The sequence below is a fragment of the Hyposmocoma kahamanoa genome, unplaced genomic scaffold (genome assembly GCF_003589595.1).
Source record: "Hyposmocoma kahamanoa isolate Upper Pololo Valley unplaced genomic scaffold, ASM358959v1 100021, whole genome shotgun sequence".
Classification (NCBI taxonomy): Eukaryota; Metazoa; Arthropoda; class Insecta; order Lepidoptera; family Cosmopterigidae; genus Hyposmocoma; species Hyposmocoma kahamanoa.
In genome coordinates, this window is record NW_020653200.1 from 4,181,082 (window position 1) to 4,205,141 (window position 24,060).

General features: G+C 35.7%; 1 protein-coding gene across 6 annotated transcripts in view; it reads left to right on the forward strand.

Annotated features, from left to right (window-relative positions):
- The first annotated feature begins 209 nt into the window (after positions 1-209).
- LOC113236860 (ecotropic viral integration site 5 ortholog) overlaps positions 210-24,060 on the forward strand; it is a 45,386-nt gene continuing 21,535 nt past the window's right edge. For 2 of the 6 annotated variants that reach the window (XM_026473381.1, XM_026473464.1), the window contains exons 1-5: positions 224-252; positions 10,347-10,404; positions 18,248-18,420; positions 20,161-20,334; positions 21,824-22,056. In XM_026473381.1, coding sequence (XP_026329166.1) covers positions 18,312-18,420; positions 20,161-20,334; positions 21,824-22,056 — 516 coding nt within the window. In that variant the 5' untranslated portion in view covers positions 224-252; positions 10,347-10,404; positions 18,248-18,311. Of the gene's footprint in view, positions 253-10,346; positions 10,405-10,509; positions 10,541-18,247; positions 18,421-20,160; positions 20,335-21,823; positions 22,057-24,060 lie in introns of those variants that run through there. The other 4 variants (XM_026473105.1, XM_026473254.1, XM_026473182.1 and 1 more) reach the window with 4 other exon arrangements.

Sequence of the window (24,060 nt, forward strand, 5' to 3'; positions counted from 1 at the left end):
AATATATCTATGACGGATATATCAAGCGCTAAAAATAAATACATTTCATTTTCAACATTCCGCTATCCGAACGTGAATGTCACTGCTCTATATTCTTTATGGTGAAATAACAATTTTTAATCTGCGAAGTAAAATTTTGCCAGCTGGGCGGTTCCGTTATTTATTTTCGTTTGTGTAATGAAGTTTTCATTTAACAAATTCATATAAGCCTGTTGCAGGCACTATTTCGCAGTGTGTTCATAACCGTGCAATGTAAGTACATTTGTTAAATAAATGTTGCTCTCTGAAAACTTGTGACTTCAAATCAATACAGTTGTTCCATCTTTGTACTATTTTGCGAAAGTAACAGTATCATTATTACATTCTTGTATTTCAAATCTACGCCAGGTAAGGTAAGGCAACAATTTTTTGAGGCTAATAATATATATCGGATCTACATCTACCCAGGTAGTAAAAGTATTATTATAATATTTAAAAATAATGGGTTGTTTATTTGAACTTAGCAGATCTATACTAGGACACCCTAGCCATAAACATTTTGTGAGAAATCCAATTATTCAAACAGAAATATGTTGAAGGTATAGTATACATGATATGGCACCTACTTAAATAAATGATTCAAGGTCTAAAATTACACATATAACCGATTTCTCAAGACAATACTGGGTAAGACAGACTACTACAGGCCTAATCATCCATCAGACAACACTTTTGGCAAAAGGTATGATCAAACTTCTGTCAGGAGCTATAGTAACAATCATATTGTTTATTGTGCTATGTGGTACAGAAAGGATCTCAAAGCTTATACAAGATCCAGTATAAGCCGTGTGAGGGCACTGCAACTTAACTTACTTCATTAAGTACATTATCTATTTTCTATGTTTGTGCCAAGGGTAGAAGTCAATTTGTTTACTGTCTTTTCCACTGTAGAGATGTGAAATGCTCTTCAGCAAATAACTTTTAATTCCTGTTTTAGATATATTTTAGGCTTGTTGCTTGTGAAAAAGTTGCATTTTAAGGAACTTTTTAGTGCTAGAATCTGTAAATATTAGAGTGCTCTTGGAAAGTTGTAGGAAATGAGACCTTTTATTGACATTCGCATTACATATCTGTTGTGTATCATTTAATTGTCTCTCACCTATAATATTGCATTTAAGTACCATGTTTGCCAACACTTTCCCACCTCATCTTTTTAAGAATTGGATTCGGATTGGAATTGGATTGTGTTTTTTTATTCTATATTTTACAAATGTGCAGCAATTTACTTGTATAATAAGGTTTAGTTACAACACAAACACATACTGGGAGACTGTCTGATTTGGGATTTCCTTTTGAAAAGTCTAGTCATATTGTTGAGTTACGGGTTACTTGAAATATGCCTCATCCAACTTATGAAATGACTTATGTCATCCTGTACAACATATGTTTAATTAGATATGGTGTAATAAGCTGGCATACGCAACCATTGTCTAGGTGCCTATTTTGCGTGTGGTGAGTGCAGTGTCCTACACATGCCACCCTAGCTCCTCCAACAATTTCAGTACCCTCCTAGGTTTGTTGAAGACTTCAGGGAGCGACCTTGGCACTAAAAGGTACTGCACCTTATAGCTGGGCATTGCAGTAAGATGTGCACAGCCATTTCCTCCCCATCCATGCATGCCCTGCATAGGGCTGTCTGTGACACCTAAATTACAATAGTGTTTATTATATGGACCATGACCCCTTAAAGTTGTAGTTACATTTACAGAGTGCAGCTCTTTCTGTTTGACTTTAAGAAATGAAGGAGATAGACGGGTGTTGAGCATGTGATGTGCTTCCCTAGCCTGTCTAAAACCATAAACTGTTGTTATGTAAAGCTTTTTGTTGCTCTTGATCATTGTTAGGGGAGAGATGCTATATGTTCTGGTCCTACAGTGTCCATCTCTGACCCTTTTTCCGGCATGTTAATCTGCTGCATTTTTGCCACGTGAGCTACTGTGTCCTTTGATCCACTGTAGAGTTACATTGTTGTGTTTACATTGTTGTGTATTCACACCTCCAAGAGTGCATGGTGGCATTTATGGATAAGCCCTGAATTTATGTCATAGCTGCCCAGTGCTTGAACTACTGACATACTGTCAGAGTGTTTCCGAATGGAGTAATTCTGTCATCTAGCTATGATTCCTTCTGCTGTCAACTTAATACCCATACATTCAATGTATAATACTGTGTTATGATCACCAAGCAGTGTTGAAATCCTGATATTAATGTCTTCTGAAAATACCCCAATGCCTGTTCCTGAATTTGTTTTGGACCTGTAGTGAAAATGCGAACTCTTTGGCGTTTACTCCTTCATTGGGATCTTCAAACAATTGTATTTTCTGAATACAATTGTGTTGCGTACAAATTGTATACAATTGTATTGAAAAAAAAATTGAATTCTTGTTGAAAATGTATTGTTTGGGGATTCTGGCTGTGTATAACAGCTGGCTCCAGCAGCAGTTTCTTCTTAACAAAGTGTTCTTGTAAAGGATTTCTGTATGTTGGGTCCTCTTGTGTTCAGTTTGTTGTTGTGTTGTGTTTTAGATGTCATCAACACTCTGACTTTAGTATTCACAATTACTATTTGTCAAGCAATCCTGTGATACTGGTGTCTGTTCATTTGTGTCTTATCCATTGTTCTTCAGTGTTCAGTTATGCAATTGTAATTTAATTGTCAGTTTGGGTTGAGTGTGTTTGTTAATGTGTTCCTAACCAATACATGTTAAGGCAGAACATCCGCAAAGGCTATACAACATCATTTCAATCAATGACATAATGCAAATCACCTATTAGAAATTACCAAAGTTGTTTATTGATGCTTTAGGAGCTTAGCAGATGGAGGTCCAAAGTCTCTGCATACCCCGGTGGGAAACAAGCATGATGATAAATATTTATGTATGTATCAAGCATTCATCAAAAATCATTTTACGTCGATCTTTTATAAATATATTATTTTTTTCTAAATGTATATAATATACCAACATGACATCAGATTGGGACTAAGCTGTTGATATGCAAATATTGTGCCATATAGTTGGAATGGTTTACACAATGCTGCTGCCAGTTTATTAATAAGTTTAGTTGCATCTTCACTAAAAGTAGGTATTTGTGAATCACATTAATTTTAGTTCACTATAGTGCGTTTACAATTATTTAAGGTTACTGTTGTTTCGTGTTAACTACTGCTAGCCGTGTATTATTATTATTATAACAGCCATGTAAGAATAATTTTGATTAGAACAAAATGGTCCTCTGTTGCTGTTCCTTTTATAGTAATTGTGACCATGACTCTTGTGTGCATATGTAGGTTGTCATAAGTGGCATTGGGTCACAACATGCGCGGTAATTCCATTGTTACAATCAAATTATGATATGACATGCAATGTAAACCAAGCTTTTAAGTATAACTTATAATATTTCAGCGTGCCATTCAAACAAATGTATGTATATTTGGGCGTCTTCAAACTAGACACTTATAGGAGCGCTGCACTGGGCCAATTGTGGCGCGGCAGCCGTGCGTTACGTTTTACTTCATTAATTGTTACTGCAAGTGGCGCGCGCGTATCACGACAATGCCGCTGTGACTGCGCTTCCCAATATTGTATGAAAAGTAATAGTGGCGGAAGTCCCCAGTAGCGCCTTGAGCCGAGGTCCGTGCCGACTTGGGCGCCCTTAGAGGCGCTACTTAGTTTTAAGTTTAATTTATTTTTAATGGGTTAAAACCCTTCAGCTCGCCCTTTTATTCAGTGGCCCAGTCAAGGCTATCAGCGGCCAACTGCAAAGTGTCCTTAAAAAAAACTGTAGAGCTTCTATATATTCCTCCTACATAATGCCTTTGTGTATGTTACGCAATTACTACACATAAGTTTCATGCAGATTTCTTTTTTAAATGAGCATACTCAGAATTCATTTTTGTTCATTTGAATCTATAAACAGCTATGACATGACTATAACGTCATTGAAACAACACTATGAGTTTGTCAACTGTTTCTGAGAGCATTATGATGATGCTCAGGAAATCATTGTAATAAAACTAAAATTATACATGCATATAGGTTTCCTGCACAGTAATCATAATATCACCAAATATAATAATTTACGTTCAGCGTTTCGTACTTTGTGTCCATACTAATATAATAAGATGTAATTTGTTAACAGAGTATGTATGCAGTATATCTCATATTAGCAAATTATATAAATGCCTACCTTCTACGTTAATGTGCTATTTGCATAGAATCTGAGTCACCTAGCAAAAAGCGAAAGTAATTTTTTGTCTGGCTAAATTGCGAATGTTCTTTGTCTGTAAATGTTTAAATTGTAGGTGTATTACAAAATATACCAAAATTAATGACAGATTTGTAATGTCTCATTGTTTGCTATAAAAAACATTAATGTTATATTGTTATATTAAACATATTGAAACCTCTGTTAATTTTTAATAACCCTTTTTGGAGATGCATGTATTCTACATTACAGAAGATTTAATGTTACGTACGCATTGTCTATTTGATTTTCTTTTGTCGTTTAGATCTACTTGTTATATTTCTATAATATAAAGAGTTGTACTTTTTTATTTAAGTATTCTGCTTTTTCCGTTACAAGGCGCTATTGTATGTTATGATATATTTTCTAGTTACGTGTAATATTTTGTTAAGTTTGTGTTAAGTACTTTATTATAATGTATAACTGACCAGCTTCAGGTTATACTTAGAGAGTTATAAATACATCGCAATTGTAATTTGATTTGATGCCATGAATCCGCAAGAGCATTAGACTTTTGACATCTATAATCTTGATATAATATAATTAATTGTGTCAAATGAACATGAACTCTCTTTTGCCGGTGTGCCGTCAGACATAAGTTTATTTCTATTATATTTACTTTAATATTTCAAATATGCCTAGGTATATACATAGTTCATCTTCTGACTACCCTTTATATGTTAATATTTACATCTGTAACTTAAACTCTTCCTCCTATTAAGTGTCAGTGACTCGTATGAACAATAGTTAAAAGTCGCTGCTCCCTTTTATTTGAAACATATGTACATACACCACTGTTATTTAAACATGCATTACAATGTTAGGCTTACTAAAATTGACAAAGTTTGGGACGCTATAGAATTCACCTTCTTTGTTTTAATATACCATTCATCATCAGAAAGAGACAATAAACTCAAATAGAAAATATAATTGTTTGCGCGAACAATGTGACCTACATATAGCAATGTAAAATAATTCATGCCGTTGAAATAGACCGATGTCGCACTCAAGGCTCTCTAATAACACGTTGTTTTGTAAAAAAATTTACTATATCCGTTCAATTCATTTCATAAGGGGTCGAGTATCATAATCGGAAACCTTTCGGGGACCAAAAGTGAAAAATTACCAAAGCGGCAAAATGACCAATGTCTTACCAATTGTCTTAACAATTAAAAATTGTGACCAATTAATTATACATATCGTCCAAGACACCAAATTCCTAAAATGCCCAAAGTTACCAATAGCCCAAATATTGTAAAAACCCATTCGGAAGACTTTTTGACTATACTCAAATGAAGAATTCGCCCAGGAAAGTACTGCTACCTTACCTATTTCTGCCGCGAAGCACTTATGTGAGCACTACTTTAAGGCAGTTATTGCGTTTCGGTTTTGAACGGTAAGGGCGCTGGTGAAATTACAGGCACATGGGACTTGTCAACTTATGTCTCACCATGACGGTCGAAATGGCATCGTGATGTAAAACTCTCAGTGGCACGCAACTGTTATGGACAAGTCACTTATTGAAAAAAGTATTGAAAAACCTTACAACTTACAGAATCGTAACTTTCTAAACCTAACTTCCCTCACAAGCCTTTAATGTGTTTTAAAATAGTGTAAGTTCCTTGTGAACGCCAATTTTGAAACATGTTATATTCTTCACTATAATGGCCGTGGAAACCTGTAAAAAAATTCTCGGTGCGCGGTAGCAGGCGTGCGGAAATACTCATCCGCGAGAAAAAGTGACGTATCTATACGAAAAATTTAAATTGTCCATGTAAGGAACGAGGCTATTGCCCGCTAGTGAATCGAAATGAAACAACAAGTGGGTCGTTGTACTCGTGACGCGCGCGCGCGGCAGCGGGTGGGACGGTACGGATGGAAGCCTGGAAATGGATTTGCTGTACTAATATAATAATTAGCTTTAAAAGATATTTTCATTACTAGCACCTTTAACATAAGATAATGAGTTTAAGAGCATCATACTCTAGACTTACCATAAAAGGTCTTGTAATCTCGTGAACATTAGTTCAATGTTATCACAAGAATCAATAATAAATAGTATTGATTCTTGTGATTTTAATCTTGGGGCATCTAAAACCAAGTGTTTTAATGCTATATTTTTGTATCGCAACTTTAATAATTTGCCGTGTCGCCAACTGTTACAGAACACACAATTACCATAAGCCTACGCGAGTTCTCATCATGTAATTCTTAGGAAATTCTGTGCAACCTTTGCTGATGACGTTTTTCTGCAAAATTTTGGTATTTGAATTATAATAGTTCTAAATATCTAAGGAACTTAATATTCATCAATCTCTTAATGTACCATGGGACCTGTAAAGTGCCCAAAATGACCTGTTAGGAAAAAAATCATTTAATTCCAATACCTTAAATTCACCTTGCAAAATCGGTTTTCAGAGATAACGTGTGATGTATAGTCCTCGTGTATTTTAATACACTAATACTTTCTTGCCTCAAAACATGAGCACTTATAAATATCAAATGCTTCCTATGACTTAGTGGCAGTAGGACCACTTGAGTTCGTCCACGGTAGTACTGCCACCTTACATATTCCTACAGTCAAGCACTAATGTGAGCATTACTGTATTCCGGTTTTGAAGGGCAAGGGTGCTGGTGAAATTACAGGCACACGGAACTTCTCAACTTGTGTCTTAGGATGACGGGCGCTATAGCAGTCCCCCCTCAGATCTTTGTGATTTAAAGCCATGAATGGCACTGCAACTGTTATCGACAGGCATGTCGCTTACCACCAGGCGCACAACTTGTTCGTCTGTTGGTATCACTAAAACAAAAAACTGCTTTACATAAATGAAACATACTAAGTTACTTTCAACTTATAATAAGTTAAGTCTGTTTTATGAGAATTTAACTGGCTAAACTGACCGCGCGCGACTGCTTTATGTATTTGATAATAGTTCGCTATCTCTATCAGCCGTGACGCGAACGCGGATGTGTGGGTGACACGGCTCTCGTTTGGGAAATGTTTGTTAGACTCTTTTTGGTTGAAAATAACGACTTTTGATCCCATGTCATTTTGTAACTATGTAATTTAATTGACAACCGCGGATCTAGACTTAGTTTCAATATTGTATCACGATTATGAAATACAATAAGTAGAATTCAAATACAATCGTACTAATAGACTTTTCTCCTAATTACAGACTTCATTATCTATAATAACTAAAATCGTATCGAGCCTCAAATTGACTTTGTCATGTCGGTGTTGCCTATATAAACCGACGTTCCTAGTATTATGTAGGTACGTAAACACGCACCTCTATCGACAGCAAACGCAAGCGAATTTGTTACGACATAGACAACTAATGTACTTATAACTGTACGGAACAAATGCGTTCTTATACACATTCGATTGCAGTTCCGTAGTATTTATTACTCCGTTTTACCCACAGAGTAACTATAGGAACGCTCGGCATTGAGAAATATTACATAAGGTGAAGAGTAATTTATAACAGAAAGTACGAGTCTTGAAAGAACAATACCTGTCACTAAAAGTGTAACTTTTTACAGCTTCATCCTCCAGCAGGTTTATAAATAATTAACCAATACTCATGTAGGGAATGAAATGTTGAACTACAATAGAAGTGGTAAAGATTTCGTTTTATGTAACATTTTTTTTTAACTACCTAACCCTAAAGTATTACGTACGTTTGTATAACAATCAAATAAGAGCTCGCAAATTAAATTACGGTGTTCTATAGTTGTTACATATTATAATAGACTGAGCAAAGGGGAAACGGGTTTCGCAGGGCCATGAGTCATGGTTGCCTACTCACGTGGCCACCGGTGCTCTCGTACTAACATTTTACAAAAAATAATCACCTACTACTTATATAAGAATTGAAGTGAACGGAGAGCAAGGCCTTAGGTCAACTGCCTCTGTAGCCGAAAGGTTACCATGCCGGACAGCCATGCAGAGGTCCCAGGTTCGATTCCCGGCCGAGAGAAATATTTGCATGGCCTACATTTATTTCTCTCGTAAGTTTGGGTGTCATTTGTGGTTATCTATGTGTGTGTCCATGGCACCCGCGACACAGGGTTTCACTAGTGCGGGACTACGTTGAGAGTGTGTGCGCGTTAAAAATAAAAAGTCCCAACGATATATTTACTGCAGATAAAATGGAACACTCTCCTCGATTCTGATGTTAGTAAACAGGTTTATTTCTAAGTAAAATAAGTAAGTAATAATTATATTTATTTCTTCATAAAACACAGATAATATGTACCTTTATGCACATTACGCATTTTGTAGGAGCTGGTGACTGTTGTGGAGCTCGTAAAACGTTAAATGCTTAACAACAAGCTAACAGAGATCAACTCCCGTACTCCGGTCGTACTCGTACATCGGTCCGAAACAATTACTGTTAAATTAGGAATACTACAATACGATTAGTAAGAATATAATACGAGCAAATTAAAAGACGCATGATGCGAATGAAGCTCCATACTTGACATTGTGTTTTGATATGGTCGAGTGTTACTTATTTGACAGTAATTGTTTCGTACGTTGAACGGGAGACCCCCAGGTCCTCACTCTTAAGTATCACACATATGAACTGTTTATAACAATTACTAAGTGGATTACAAAGATTATATGAGAGGAACAAAATTAAAAATGATGAAAAAATGTACATTTACACATTATTGACATACACATACAATTTAACTTTTGTATGTATGAAACCCTGTATCGCGGGTGCCATGGACACACACATTGACGACCACATATTACCTATACCCAAACTCAGGAGGGAAATAAATGTAGGCCATACAAATAATGTATATACATATTTTATGTGTAAATAAATATATATGTAGGTATATAATATTATGGACGCTTATTATTTCGTAATATGATAGTGTAAGTTTTTAATCATGTAATTAAATTTTTGTCACTGGCACACTACGTCTCCCTCTCCGTTTAGTTCTCAGACTCAAAGGTTGTCTGGAAGAGATCGCTCTCAGCGTTAAGGCCGCCTTTGTCCACATTAATTATAAGTTGTCTACGTACTGTTTTTGTTTTTTGTGTGTGAACAATGAAGTGTATTGTCTATCTATCTATCTCTCCCGGCCCGGGACCTCTGCGTGGCAGTCTAGCATGACAACCGTTCGGCCACAGAGACAGTTAAATATATATAGATGAACATCAAAAATACTTTTATACAAATTCAAAGTAACAAATTAATTAATAATTAAATATTAATTAATAATAATAATTAATTAATTTCAATATTATCTTGATAATAAAATACTGAAGTGGTATAAAATATTACGTTTAACGTATCAATTTTAAATTAATAATCCTATTCTATAATTTTTATATTTGGAAAAGCCGATTATGAAAACGGAAATCTCGCCAACGTTTCCAGTCTGTGAAAAATGGATTCGTGTTAAGCGCAGGCGGGGGCGTCAATGATTCCCGCCAAGCCCATGTCTATTAAAGCGTTCAGCCGAAAGAAATTACCAAAAAACCCCGAAGATTTATAAAGCGTTGGTAGTGATATAGCAATACTAACCAAATAAATTTTGTAGAGTTTACGAAAACGTATTGTAATTAAATGACTCGAAATGTTTTTTATCTAATTAATGTATCTACGTGAATTTCCATTTATCTTCACTATAACATAGAAGAGTCATAATTTTGAATATACGTAACGTCTCGAAAGAGAAAAGGTTTAGACCTTTGCTGTTATCTTGATCCAGATACAAGTATATACCAATTCAATTATATTCGGTGTTGGTATACTTTCAATAAAAAATTCGAAAGCTTAAGTACTTCAATTACATCGACATTTCGTAAATTTGTTCATCATTCACTCTTTCGACGTATTCCAGAATTTTATTTACGTAGAACGTACGTTACGTTAACTCTGTATACCTAGTTGAGAACTGCTTTTCTTTGATTTTATTTTTATTAGCGAGTGCTCAAAGTGAAGCTAAGAAAAGCAGTTCTCAAAGGAGCCTTGATTGCACTAAAGTTGCCGGAAAATTAAATTCTAACATAAATTCTTCTTTTATTTCAGTTAATGTTGGAACCAGCGCCCATAGAGATTTGTACATCGACTTTTACTCTAATTGAAGGTATGTATCTCTGAACCCTAACCAATATGCTTTGAAATTCGTCTCTTGCAAGCTAATATTGAAGTCGTATAAATGCCTAATTTAAATTATAGTACATTATTGCAGAGGCCGGGAAGTAAGGGATTGCTGGACGAGTGTGAGTTACAAGGACGAGCGCCAGCAAGGCATTTTATCAATACGAGTCAAGCAATCCCCGTTTCCGCCGAGGCATATATGTATAGATTTTTTCTCAAACAATGTGAGGAAATAATAAAAGACTAAGGAGAGGAAGATGTATTATAGAAAAAGTAAAAAAATATGAACATAAAAATGTATACAATTGCTAAAAGAAAATGTAATTATTTTTCCAGGCACATTAATACTTGTGATGATGTGTTTGAATGTAATCTATCTGTATTTTCGTTATCGGTCTTCTCACTAGCACTCGTTTTCGCAACCAAAAAAAGACGAAAAGAAAACAAAAGAATACCAAAACACTTTAGTTTAAATGTTACCGCCATTTCTTTTCTTTTTTTTAAAGAAGCTGTGCAGGTAGGTATTTTTTATTCTCGCAGTTATGAACACTGGGCAATTGGCTGTATGAGTTTTTCTTTTGCCTGTTTACATAGTTCATTATTAGTAGGTAAATTTAAAAGTTTAGGGAAGAGGACAGTAATGGGTTTTTAACCGACTTCAAGAAAGGTGGAGGTTCTCAATTCGACTGTATGTTGTTTGTTTTTCTTTTTTCTTTTTCTTGTATGTATGTTACGCGATAACTGCGGTATTTGTGAACCGATTTTCATGATTCTTATTTTGTTGGAAGGGGGGTACTTCCATAGTGGTCACATTTCATTTTGAAGAAAATAATCCACCACGAAGGGTGGCTGTCCACGCATGAAGATTCATTTTTATAAATAGCGCCTTACTTTAATTTAGGAGCAATTACTTTAATGATTGATTTGGCTATTTCTCCAATTCAAGGCGTTTTTCTCTCAATATACTTTGAGTAGTGAGAACCGATTTTTATTATCTCCAGTGTCGAGTCCTGTATAGTGGCGAACTAGGGGATATTTCAATAAAACTTAGCAAATAGACGTAATTACGCGTACTTTTGAAGTCGGTGTTTTTAGTACTCTGTACTGAGATTATCATATATACTTTGCAGGCCTTGGCCAGGAAGAAGTCGCAAGGTCCATATATGACAAACTTTCCGTATTCGTTTTTCGAAAGTAATGCACACATTTCCAAACATGTTTGAGAAAATTAATTAATGTACCTAATTTAAATTTTCCTCACGCAAATACTATCGCAAACGCGTCATAAAAAGCTATTTGTTCTGAAATTATACGATTTAAATTTCGACGGCGGCGCAGCGTATTTTATTTTTCACTCGCAGAATCCTGTTTCCAAATAATTTCTATGACAAGCTATTTGTTTGGATTAAAATGCAAAGCTTAAAGTAATGGAGTTTATTTTAAACTTCGAAAAAGCAACACCGCCGCAACAGACACCCGAAATAGAGGCATAAGCACTGTATACACCAATTACGAGTAGTTTAGGCTAGATTCTAATATAACGTGATGAACATAAATCTACACATTAAACAATGAACTAAAATTATTATTCTACTTCACACAAAATAACAACCTGAATGTACCTGCAAACTATTTACTGATGAGGTTAGTAGATTAGATTGGTACACACGTATGGAACACAAATAACATTTAGTTATAATAGCATAAACTCTGTCGAACAAACAAATACTGTTCTCTATTTCACTGATTACCTAAAGAACGTTACATTGAGAAAATATAACAGATGACTAGCAAATTGTCAACAACAAATTTTAGATATAAATTTTGTCGTCTTCAACCACTTTCGTCGAAGTAAATCAATAATATTTCAATCCAAAATCGGAAATGTGAATTTGATATAGTTCAAAGTTAAGACCTATTTCAAGGGGTTGCGAATCTTCTTCAACATGCTAGTTCTATCACGATATTTTCTTTCACTTACAAATTCATTGTGTAATGAATAATAACTGTTTTAAGTAACAAAGTTCACTTGAAATCTCAGTTTGGTTATAATTAACTCGGCACTTGAGTTCTGAACGGCCGGCCGACCCTTCAAGAGTTTAAAAACCCTTGAGTGGAATTTTATGAAAGGATAAAGTCTGAAACATCGATTTATGCGTTTAAAAAATAAATAATGCAGGTTAGCTTTATACTGCCGCCGTTTGTTGAAAGGGCGCCCGAGGGGGTGTGATTAAAAATCAACACCGAGGAAACAATGTTTACAGAAAAAAAAATAAAAATAGTGACAGATCGAGCTTTTTTTATTGATCACGACATCTTATGTTAAACTTATCAAAATTTTTGAAAAAATATCAAATGCGCCCTTTCAAGTAACGGCAGCAGTATACATAAGAGATAGCCATTGACTTACAATTATAGAGATAGCTCAACAATTTTTATACGCAAGCCGGCGCGTAAGTGGTGCCGTACTTTGAGAAAATCTTTTTGTGTTGCAATGAAGTCACAAGTAATATAAGCTAAAAGAGGGTTATGGTATTTAACCAGGAGTGAAAAAATATTGAAATAGAAACTCATTTAAAAGATTCTAAAATTGCTGCATAAGCGTCCCCTCTTTGTACACTCACCAGCATATTTAGCGGAACAAAAATGAGAATATAAAATGGTAACGTTCATATTTACTCAGTACTCTAGCAATACACCGCGTTTAAATAAAATAAAGAATTAGAAATATCCTTATCAATCATTAGTTACCTTTCTTCATTATTATTAGAAATCGTTAAAAGAAATCTTTTAACATCGAATTAGTAACAGCTTTTGTCAACCTTTATTGAAAAAAAAATTATTTTAAGGGAAATGCATTTTTTACATTTTGTGACAAAGCAGAATCAACAGAAAATAAAAAATTTATAACATTGCTTAAATTTATTAAAGTTTAATAAATAAAAAATCTTTTTAAACTAAAGTTTACTAAATGTACTACAACCCAAAATAATTAACCTCGACGAACCTGTATTAGTAAGAAATTAAAACAAAAAAAGTCAAAAATGACAGGCGACAATATTTTTGTTTTCAAATTAGACCTAAAATTAAAAAAGTAAAATATAGTTCTTCCATACATCTAAAGTTTGCATTATTTTCGGGATTTCTCTAGTGATCCGCTAAATGTGCCCAAGTGTCTATATTAGTTGATATCAAATTCACTATATAAATACAGCCTTGTCCAAAAGTATTGAGCACCCATGATAACTCACAGTTTTTTGGGGAATATGAAAATGAAATAATTTGAAACAATTTACATTTGTTAATATTACTATTTATTAAATAAAAATCAATATTTCGTGTGTCCACCCTTTGCCTTAATTACGGCAGAAATTCTTTTTGGTAGAGAGCGGACAAGATTTTTACAGTCTTCAGGACGTATAGCGTTCCATTCTTGGCGCAGACGGCGTTTTAGTTCTTCCTTTGTATTTATTGGGTGGCGCCTGACGTTGCGCTTTAATAAACCCCGTAAATGTTCTATGGGGTTTAGATCCGGAGACTGGGCAGGCCACTCCAGAAGCTCAATTTTTTTTCTCTAAACCATGTCATAGTGCTGGCAGATTTATGACATGGCGCGTTATCCTGCTGGAATTTGACGCCATCCATATTTGTATCGCCAAAAAGAGTTGAAAATGAGGGCAGCAACGCAGATTCCAGGACGTTGATGTATATTGAAGAGTTCATGCGACCCTCACACACAAACATTTCGCCAACTCCTGAATCAGTCATGCAGCCCCAGATCATTATGCTGCCTCCGCCGTGTTTTACGGTTGGCACTATACAGGCTGGACTAAATTCTTCGCCTGCCCGGCGGCGCACAAAAGTCACACCAGGTGTACCAAAAATCAGAAATTTTTTAAAAAAGTAGTGAGATCGGAAATCTAAAATATTTTTGTTATTGAATTTTATTTTCAAATCACATTGTTTAAGAACGTGAAATTGTCTAACTCACCTCAAAGTTTTACTCGTCTGACCACACGACATTTGACCAATCTTCTTCGGTGAAACTTTGATATTTTAAGGCCCATTCATACCGAGCCTTCTTGTTGTTTTGAGAGAGCCATGGTTTCTTCCTGGCTTTACAGCCTTTCAGACCAACTTCCTGAAGCCTTCTTCTAGTAGTGCGAGCAGAAATATGTCTGTTAATTTCGACAGAGAAATCAGCAGCGAGATCTGAAGAAGTTTTCTTCCTATTTTTTAACGACTCTCTCATTAACTTTCGGTCCTCACGATCTGTGGTGATGCGTTTGCGCCCTGTTCTGTATCTGTTACTATCGGACCCAGTAGCGGCGAATCGCTCAATAGTTAATTGAACAGATCGGCGCGAACATTTCGCAGTTTTAGAAATCTCTACCTGTGATTTCCCTTGCTCATGCAGAAGTTGTATCTGCACACGTTGTTCTAAACTAAGTTCGTTTTTTTAGGCATATTGCTACAATATCACTAAATGGAACTAAACAAAATACCAAAAGCGCACTAAATCACTGGATGTGTACGTAACGAACGAATGATAGTAGTGAACTGAGAAATAAATACAAAAATCGTAAAAAGACAAATTTTATGGCACCAGGTGTTTTATTGCTAGTTACGGTGTGGGGGTCATTGTTTTTAAACCTTTGTAGATGCCGAAAAAATAATCCTTAACAATAGGACCTGTTTTCTGCAATACTTATTGTGCCCGTTCGGGATTTTTAGGGTGCTCAATACTTTTGGCCAAGGCTGTACGTCGCTCATACGTACATTACATTTTTTGCTTTTCACGTCACTGTGACTTGGCATGAGTCAAATTAACCACTATCACAATGTGCCATAGTCGTGCATGTTATGTGTACTTGTTGCCCTTGTTATATATATGTATAACACGTTTGCTATTTATGTTCACTCGGATCAGCAATCATAACGCAAATTAAAGTGAACCTAATTCAATTCTGAGTGGGTTTTTTTAGAATCCTCCGTATTTTATAAAAGACTTTACACATTAATATTTCATATGAAGTATGTATATTTATATCGGACTACTTTACGAACAATTCAGTGCTAAGGACTGAGTCACTCGCAGTGCAGAACCTTACAAAGTGTAACCGGATTTTTTTGTCGAGACCAATGTCAATATCATATAAATGGCGGCTTAAGCGACAGGTCTTGAGTGAGCTTTCCCGGGTAAACAAAATAAGGACGCATATCAAATTCTTCAGTGTCGAACGCCACCTAGAAAATATAAATAAAATAAATTTGTATTTTGACACCTTTTTAAAAACTCGTATAGTTCTTCTTATTCAGTTAATTTTTTCGTGTATAAAATAATATTTTTGTGTTCATGTCATTATTTTTAACGAGTCGTTGGTTTGTTTTAAGTTTTGTTTAATTAAGGTATTGCCTAGTAGTCGGAGAGCCAGACAAAGTTCTCCAAGAGAATGGTCGTGTCTATGAATATTTTATACACCAGTACATAGTGAGGAAGCAGACTACAAATGTTTATTCAGATCTCAAGCACAGAAATTTTAGTCTCGCGAATCCTGGGAAATTGTAATAGTAGTCTTATTTTACAAGTTGAGTAACATCTCTAAGTACTAGATAATATTAATGCTACAAATTTCTGCACAGAATTAACGTATGTTACGAATGAAATGCACAATAAATACGAAATTAACGTTCAATTTACAAGTCTTTGTTCAATGTTTACAAGAGTTAAACGAATTTATAATATAATAAGAAACCAATATCAATTCTCATTAAAAAATTAAAAAGTAATTTCGTATGGACGCACATACTCGTACATAGAAAAATGTACGACCATTTAATATTACAGAAAATGTAATGAATATTCATATCTACATCCATGTGTACATGAAGTAAAGTATGAAATCGCCGTTCTATATGGAAAAGTAAAAAGTGTTAAAAATTTACATTTATTAATTAAATCCCTGCAGCCTTGCTGGAATTTCATTTATTCCTTTGCGATAAAAATAAAACAGTGGAAAACGGGAACCCGTAAAGTCTTAGAACTCATTTCCGACTAAACACATTCACGGGAACTAAATTGTTTTCCTTCTACATAATTATTTAAATTGCGGAAAAGATGGTTGTCAGCAGGGTCCAGATAAAGTACGCGTGGATTAACCTGCAACTGAGATGGTTTTCTCGGCTATATATGTATGTATATATGCTCCCTGACGTAGTCGTGTAGAAGTAACAGTGAAAATCAATTTCTACGAGTCCTGCCAGCATCATTCGCATTTTTTCATATTAACGTTTAGGTGTCATAGTTGTACCATATCTAAAGACGCTATAGTAAATTACTCTGCGCCTGTATTACCAATTTTTTGTGTTAACAATTTTCTGTGGGTAGGTTTGTTTTTTGGACATTGTTTGACTTTGTCGCTAAGGTTCGAATACTTTCTTCTTTCTTTACAATTAATGATACGTTCTAAAACTCCTACAGGTATGTGTTGATTGAAGTCTTACCATACCGTCAGATAATCTATATTTTGTTACCAATTTGGCGTATATGGGTCAGTACTGTGAGTAAAGTTACAGCAAACAATACTGCTAATTTTCTCCATAGTTTACGATAGATTCGCCGTGCTAGTCCACGTTAACATGGTAACGTTCAAATTTAAAGTCTAGTCGTCCACGCGACTCATTGTAACGATAAATTTTCCACTGCAGAATCGAGCAAACCGAAAAAGCGTAGTGCGTTCGTTAGTTTTATCAGCCTCGTACACGTCGCTAAGATGTCGCGCAGCGTTAGTGCCACGTCGGAACTCGTATTCACTAATTTTAGGAGTATCCTTGTTTGATTTTAAACCGAAAGCACAATTAACGAAAACTAAAATATATAACTCCAAAAATTGTAAATTTAAAAACTTTAACATTTTATATCGAGTTCTTTCGAGGTTTTCGTTTTTAACATTTTATTTCATAAAAGTTACCAATCTGAATGTGACAAAATACCTTTATTTCATTTCAAAGAGGCCAGACGTTTCGAGTGTAAATTTTCTACTTTACCTCAAATATTAAATTGTAAACGGGTACTTAAGACGTCCTATGAAGGTACACAGTTGTTCTGCGTGCGCGATTGTTAGATTCTAGAGCATTAGCACGCTCCGTGTTCAGTGTTTCGTGTGCTGTGCTGAACAGACACAGTTAAGCCGTGTGTAAAGACGCGTCGCGGCGATCGCAAACAGACTCAGGCAAGCGCTCTGGCGTCGGCGTCGGGCGGCCTTCATGCTTAGTGGGCGGATGACCGCTGCACGCGGATCATTCCACTGACGGTACCAACTTTCACCTACCAGCGCGGTTTCATCGAAATAAAAACTTAAACGCCCGATTCAAACACGCAATTATCTCCAACTGTACACACAATCCAATTAGTTAACTTCGCTTAATACCAGCCTGACTCATTGTGGATTGTTCAGTAACGTGAATTCGGCAAACTACCTGCAATCATACTTGATTATCATCCATTGTTTGTGCATGTGTGGTGAAGTAATACTACTATCAATTTACCAAAACAAATTTAGTGCCTTCTAAGGATTGGTTTTTCTTAAGCTAAGCTGTAACCGAAGTCATAATTACGTTTACATGAAATTATATATCTATGTATATACGTATTCGCTAGAATTATAGTAACAGAATTAAAATGCGGATACTTTTAATTTGAATTCATAGCGCCTTTTACACGAGGAGTGAAAGTTAAAAAAATAGGAGCTCAGGTGCGAGAGGTGTGACAAAGAACATTTCACCGTTGAACATGAGCTCGGAGTTTATGGCGTAAATGCACACATCAGGTGCGGTGAGGAGCGTGCGGTGAGGCGGGCCGAAGGGACGCAGAGTTCTTTATGGCTGATCACCATGAAGGTGGACGCCGATGCCAGGGACATGCCCATCGCGCCGCCACCGGTTGCACTACCTGGAACCCCGATCGCTAGTAATACAGATTCGCCTGTGTCATCTTTAGATGGTTTGTTGGTTCAAGACTAACATATACTAACGCACATCACCTATAAATACTTGCCTAACATCTGACATGTCAACCTCATTTGTGTTCCTCATATAACAGCCACATAACCAACTGCGCTTATAGTTAACAGCACGGTCACAAATCTTCTAATTTACTTGTTAACTAACATAGCCTCCACGTTTACTCACGGGGTGTAGTTACGATGGAGTTATCTCTGCAACTCTGGTGGCTTGAATCCGCAACAGTTTTAATAACTGCTTGATAGATGTTAACATAGGTATTTGTTATTCATGTATTTAACTATAATAGCATATTAACCAGACTGTTATACATTAAACGTAAGTGTTGCCAGGTCCACCCAGTTATACTTAAACAATAATGATATGATTACACATAAATGGTCAAATCGTCTTTGAAATGATATATCTGGCAACACCGCACTGTCTGAAAACCATTTATGAATATGTTCACACCAGTAATCACATGACGTAGTTTTTAGGTACCTACATACTATTTACCCGGAAAAATTAAGCATTATACTCGTAATAATACTGAGTTAGCATCTGACAGATTATCCAATACTGTGTTAAAATAATACATAAATCATTCTACTAGTGCAATATACTAGTGCGTTGACTCAAGCGTATCGTGTAAAATGTGAACAAACTCTTGTCAGGGACTGGTGATGGCACAAATGTTGCACAGTTACTACAGACAAAAACAGCGCCATGTATTCCACCGATGCTTTGATCATACTTTCGCACTTTTTATTATTTTAATAAGTATTTAATTTGTAAAGCGATTATATCAGCACTGATGGTTGTTGTGTAAAATTCCATGTTCTCTTTGTTTGTTTTTTTTAAATACTTCAGGATTACATTCGAGATAAAACCATACTCCCCCTATACTGAAGGGCCTGAACTATAGACACTGTTATGTCAGAAGTTTTAGACAGTGCTATAAATCTTACGTCGGCGCTATCAACATTATTAATGCAATTTGTTGTATGTATACTTCTGCAAGATTTGATAAATTTCTTAAGTTATTCTCGATTTGGCATCTTTATATTGATTCAAAGAGTATAAGGTCTACCAGAAAAATGAAACGACACAGTATGAAATTGTCCCCGTCTCTGGAACAAAAATCCGATTCATAGGTCGTTTCGGTTGCAATACACAATTACTTACAATAAAATACGATATTAATTGTCAAGAACGTTGTATTCCAGTTGCACCAGTGTTTCTAATCTCCATTTTTAAATCCCGCATCAGGAGATTCTAGTAGACCTGTAACTGGGGCCCTGCTCTCGAAGCACGAAATCCGTAGTTACGGCCATTTTCCCACTATGGATAATTTACAAACTTGTTTCGATAGGGGCTAGAACTAAGAATGTATGACAACAGCTTCGAACATTCCCGTCTTTTCGTTGACGGACTTCGGGAGTGATTCTGTAGGCCATCCGTAGTGGGAAAACGGCTGTAAGTAGGGGTGTCGTGCTTGAATAGTAGAGCCCCTGCACCGGCGTCAAAAATTTCCCGATTTTCATAACCTGAAAATCACATACTTGGTCCACGCAGTAGTCCTCAATGACATTAGTTGCCAAAGAAGTTAATCAGTGAGGTGATATGAGTATGTCTCGAGAACCACATTAATGCCAGTGGGATAATAAGAAATTTATCCTTAAGGCCTACTACTAATAACCAGCGCATCTTGACGAGAATTAATACGTTGCATATGCAGATTGCCAGCCTCTACCGAGTACAGACTGTGAGGCTATTCCGTGCCCGGAGCGGGCGCTGCTAGCCAAGCTGGAAGAAGAAAACCGGCGTATGGAGGCGGACGCCAAATGCCCCTCCCTCACCACAGTGCACAGCCGCAAGAGCTCTGACACCTCCCAAATATCACTGGCATCAGGTAAACGACTTACAATTATATACATCTAACATTCAAGTAGTGGCAACCCCTTACACTTGTATTTCACACAAGGATTAAATTACATTCATATTATTTAAATTTACCTGAAATGTATACTGGAGTATCATTGAAATCGTTACTTAACTTAAATTTTTTAACTTACTTAACCTTATTCGATTTTATGTTGTATCTTTATGTGGCCCAGGCTACCAATTTTTATTTGTTCGGAATGTAGAACGTGCTAGTTTTAACGCACGAGTTTTTTTGTCATAACTTTTTTCTCGTCGCGCAGAGCCCTGTGTAAGTTATTTGTTATAGGTTAAATAATAGACATTATATACAATTTATTATCGAGATGAAACAACGTTAGTTTATCGCTTATCGCTGTATCACTCGTTATCTTTTAGTCAGTAACCACAGCCTCACACAGTACCATAGTTCCACTACCATGTAATAATACGTTACACTGCGAATTATTTTGGAATTAGTCGGTGAGATATTTAAAAAATATATCGCTTGTTTATAAATTCATAATTGTGTTTGATATTTCTTGCAAATCATAAAATGTTTATGTCTACTACGGAACAATAAGAGAGGGTTGCGGCGTGGAAGAAGATGTAGTGACAAAGAAAGAGATAGGGAAGCTTAGATGGTCCGAACATTTATAGTGAATGAAACAAGATTGAAGCCGAAAGTGAGCTGTGAAGTTGGTAAGGGTGGACCAAGGCGACAGAGGCTGTCGTCACTGCCTACCTCGATGGAAAAAGGGCGTAATGTATATAGTCTAGACAACAATAGAAATGTGAACATGGAAAAAGCTGACGACTCAATTTATCCTCAAAATGTCCTGGAATTTTACCTTTCGAGTATTTTGTCAAATTTGTCATTAGGTTTGTACACATTTATTATGAATCAGTCAACATTTGTATATACAATTATAAATATATAGCACACCACAAAGTTAATTACGTCTTTTACGTTGTATTTAATTCATGGTTTATTCATAAAACAGTGGTTAACTAGAGGTTTACTGGCTCATTTGCAATAATAGACTTATTGAGAAGCCAATTTGAGACTGTAGGTTATTTTGCGTGAAATATGTGCTGCAAACATTTTATCTAGTAAATAAATGCTCACAACACTTACTCGTAAACGGTATCTTAGCATGCAAGCACAATCGGCTGTAATGTCCTAAATTACGCCCACGGGTTTTTTCATTACTACCATCGCACTATTAATAGGGCGATGAATACGAAGAATCTATAACCACCTTAAGGTGGTTATAGATTCTTCGTTACATCATTGCATTTATTTCCTCGCAATTGTGATGAAATATATTGTATGTAGCACGAGCAGTAAAAAATTACAAACCTCGAGTCATTAAAACCCTTTTTCGTATATACCGCCTGTAGTACACAATGTACTATTTTCTTCAGGTTGTTACTCGTTAATAATATAATATTTTTTTATTTGCAAATTTTACGTGCAGCGACCAGTTCCAGTCATGAGGAAGCTAAGGTGGGCAGCAACGGGGAGGAAGACCTTTGGGGTCTTTGGGGCCGCATCGTCAGCAACTGGGAAACTGAGTGGAAGAGGCGCAATCAATTTGTCCGCGACTTGGTGCGTCAGGGTGTGCCTCACCACTTCAGAGGAATCGTGTGGCAACTCTTGGCCGGTGTTGATCAGTCGCCCGAAAAGAAACTCTACGCCTCTTACATTAAGGTGACCACGCAAAAACCGAGTTCACACGATGTATATGTGTATGATACTCAACGCTGTGTTTAGACTAGTGTCATGAGAGATCGAAGATTCGCGTGCAATTGTTGTTACACAGCCAGTGTACCCAATTACATTATCAACACATTTTTAAGATCCAATTGTGAAACTGAGCACAATAAAACAGAAGACACTATGGGTAGTCTACGTATTCCTAACGTTCTAACGATTCTTAAGACGTCTACTCGTAAAAAAGGATCCAATTACAATTTCCACACAGTTTTAATGATTTTATTAGCGCATTTGTATAACTTTAATACCATGAAATTGAATGGCTCGTGAGAAACTTTTTCGTAAAACCGAGGCGGAATGTTAGTAACTAAATAAATAGGCCTATAGAAATTGCAGGTTTGCTGAGAACTAATAACGCACCACTCAACATAGCCCCGCTCAGGGAAACCCTGTGTCGCGGGTGCCATGGACACACGTACATAGACAACCACAAATTACACCCAAACTCACGAGAGAAATAAATGTAGGCCATACAAATATTTCTCCCGGCCCGGGAATCGAACCTGGGGTCTCTGCGTGGCAGTCCGGCATGGTAACCGTTCGGCCAAAGAAGGGAGTTAAAGAAGTACATTGTGAAAAAAGATAAGTCAATAATGATAATTATTTTATTAAAAAACTGACCCCAAAAGTTTGTGAAGTTACATCTATAAGTTTTATTGACATCGGTTAACGGAAAGTGGATCAAATCCAATAAACCGGATTCATCCACTAATATGCCGCTCTTAGAGGTGAAACATTTTCATTTCATTTTTACTCCCTTTCCAACAATAAAAACATCATAGAAATCGTTTCACAAATATCGTAGTAATCGCGTAACCGTCGAAATGAAAACCTCATCTTATTTTTGAAGTCATAAAAATATTAAATTAAAACCAATGATAATCCTAACGGGGTTCTCTTATTTTTTTACTTATTTATCGTAACTATGTATTTATTGAAGGTTTAACTATATCTACTATTAGGAATTCTACTCTACTAGGATATCTATTATTTAAATCTTTAAAATCAACCCTTTATACATAATTAACTTCAAGGTGTTCTCTACATATACGTAATTAACTAGAGGCCTTCCCTGTTCCCTATATAGAAATTACCAGTTGATTAGCTAATATTAATGTGAAAATATGAAGTTAATTGAAAGATATTCTTTATTCTTATTTATTTGTCTTCCATATGTACGTTACTTACAAAATTTCTTATGTAAAATGAAAACATTTCCAAATTTCGGTGTGGAATCATCCGTTACAAGTTAACGTGAGATGACCATGGCATTTAAGAAATATTCGTTGTTGAAATTTCAATTGCATTTATTTCAAAGTCGATATTTTGTGAAATAATTGAGTATAAATGCGATATGGTAATACCGATCTGTTTGTATTTCGAAATGCTTATTTAGTTGGGATCCTTTACAATTGTGATATAGGTCTTGACTTGACGGTTTCGTACAAGTTTACAAATTTCTAGAGCGAGTATCAGAATTTTTTGTTTGATAAAATAGAGTATACACACAGATGTGTCTGTGGGTTTACCACTGTCTGGGATTATGAATCCTTGTAAAGGATTCTAATAAATTTCTTTTGTAAAGTCATAAATAACAAATAATAGGGGTTAAACTATGAAATTGCCGATTTGTACTGAAAATCTAAATTGTTTATTTTTTAAATTTTTAACAAATTTATTTATTCAAAATAGTTGCCATTATTATCTATACATTGCTGCCATCTAATGGGAAGGTTATTAATGCCTTTGCGATAGAACTCCGACGATCTAGACTGCACAAACTGTGTGAAAGCATTTTGTACTGCCTCCTGGGAAGAAAACTTCTTGTCACGTAGATAATTGTCCAAATCACGAAAAAAATGGTAGTCCGTTGGAGCAAGGTCTGGTGAATACGGAGGATGACGAATGGTTTCTAACTGCAGTTCCTGAAGGGTCAAA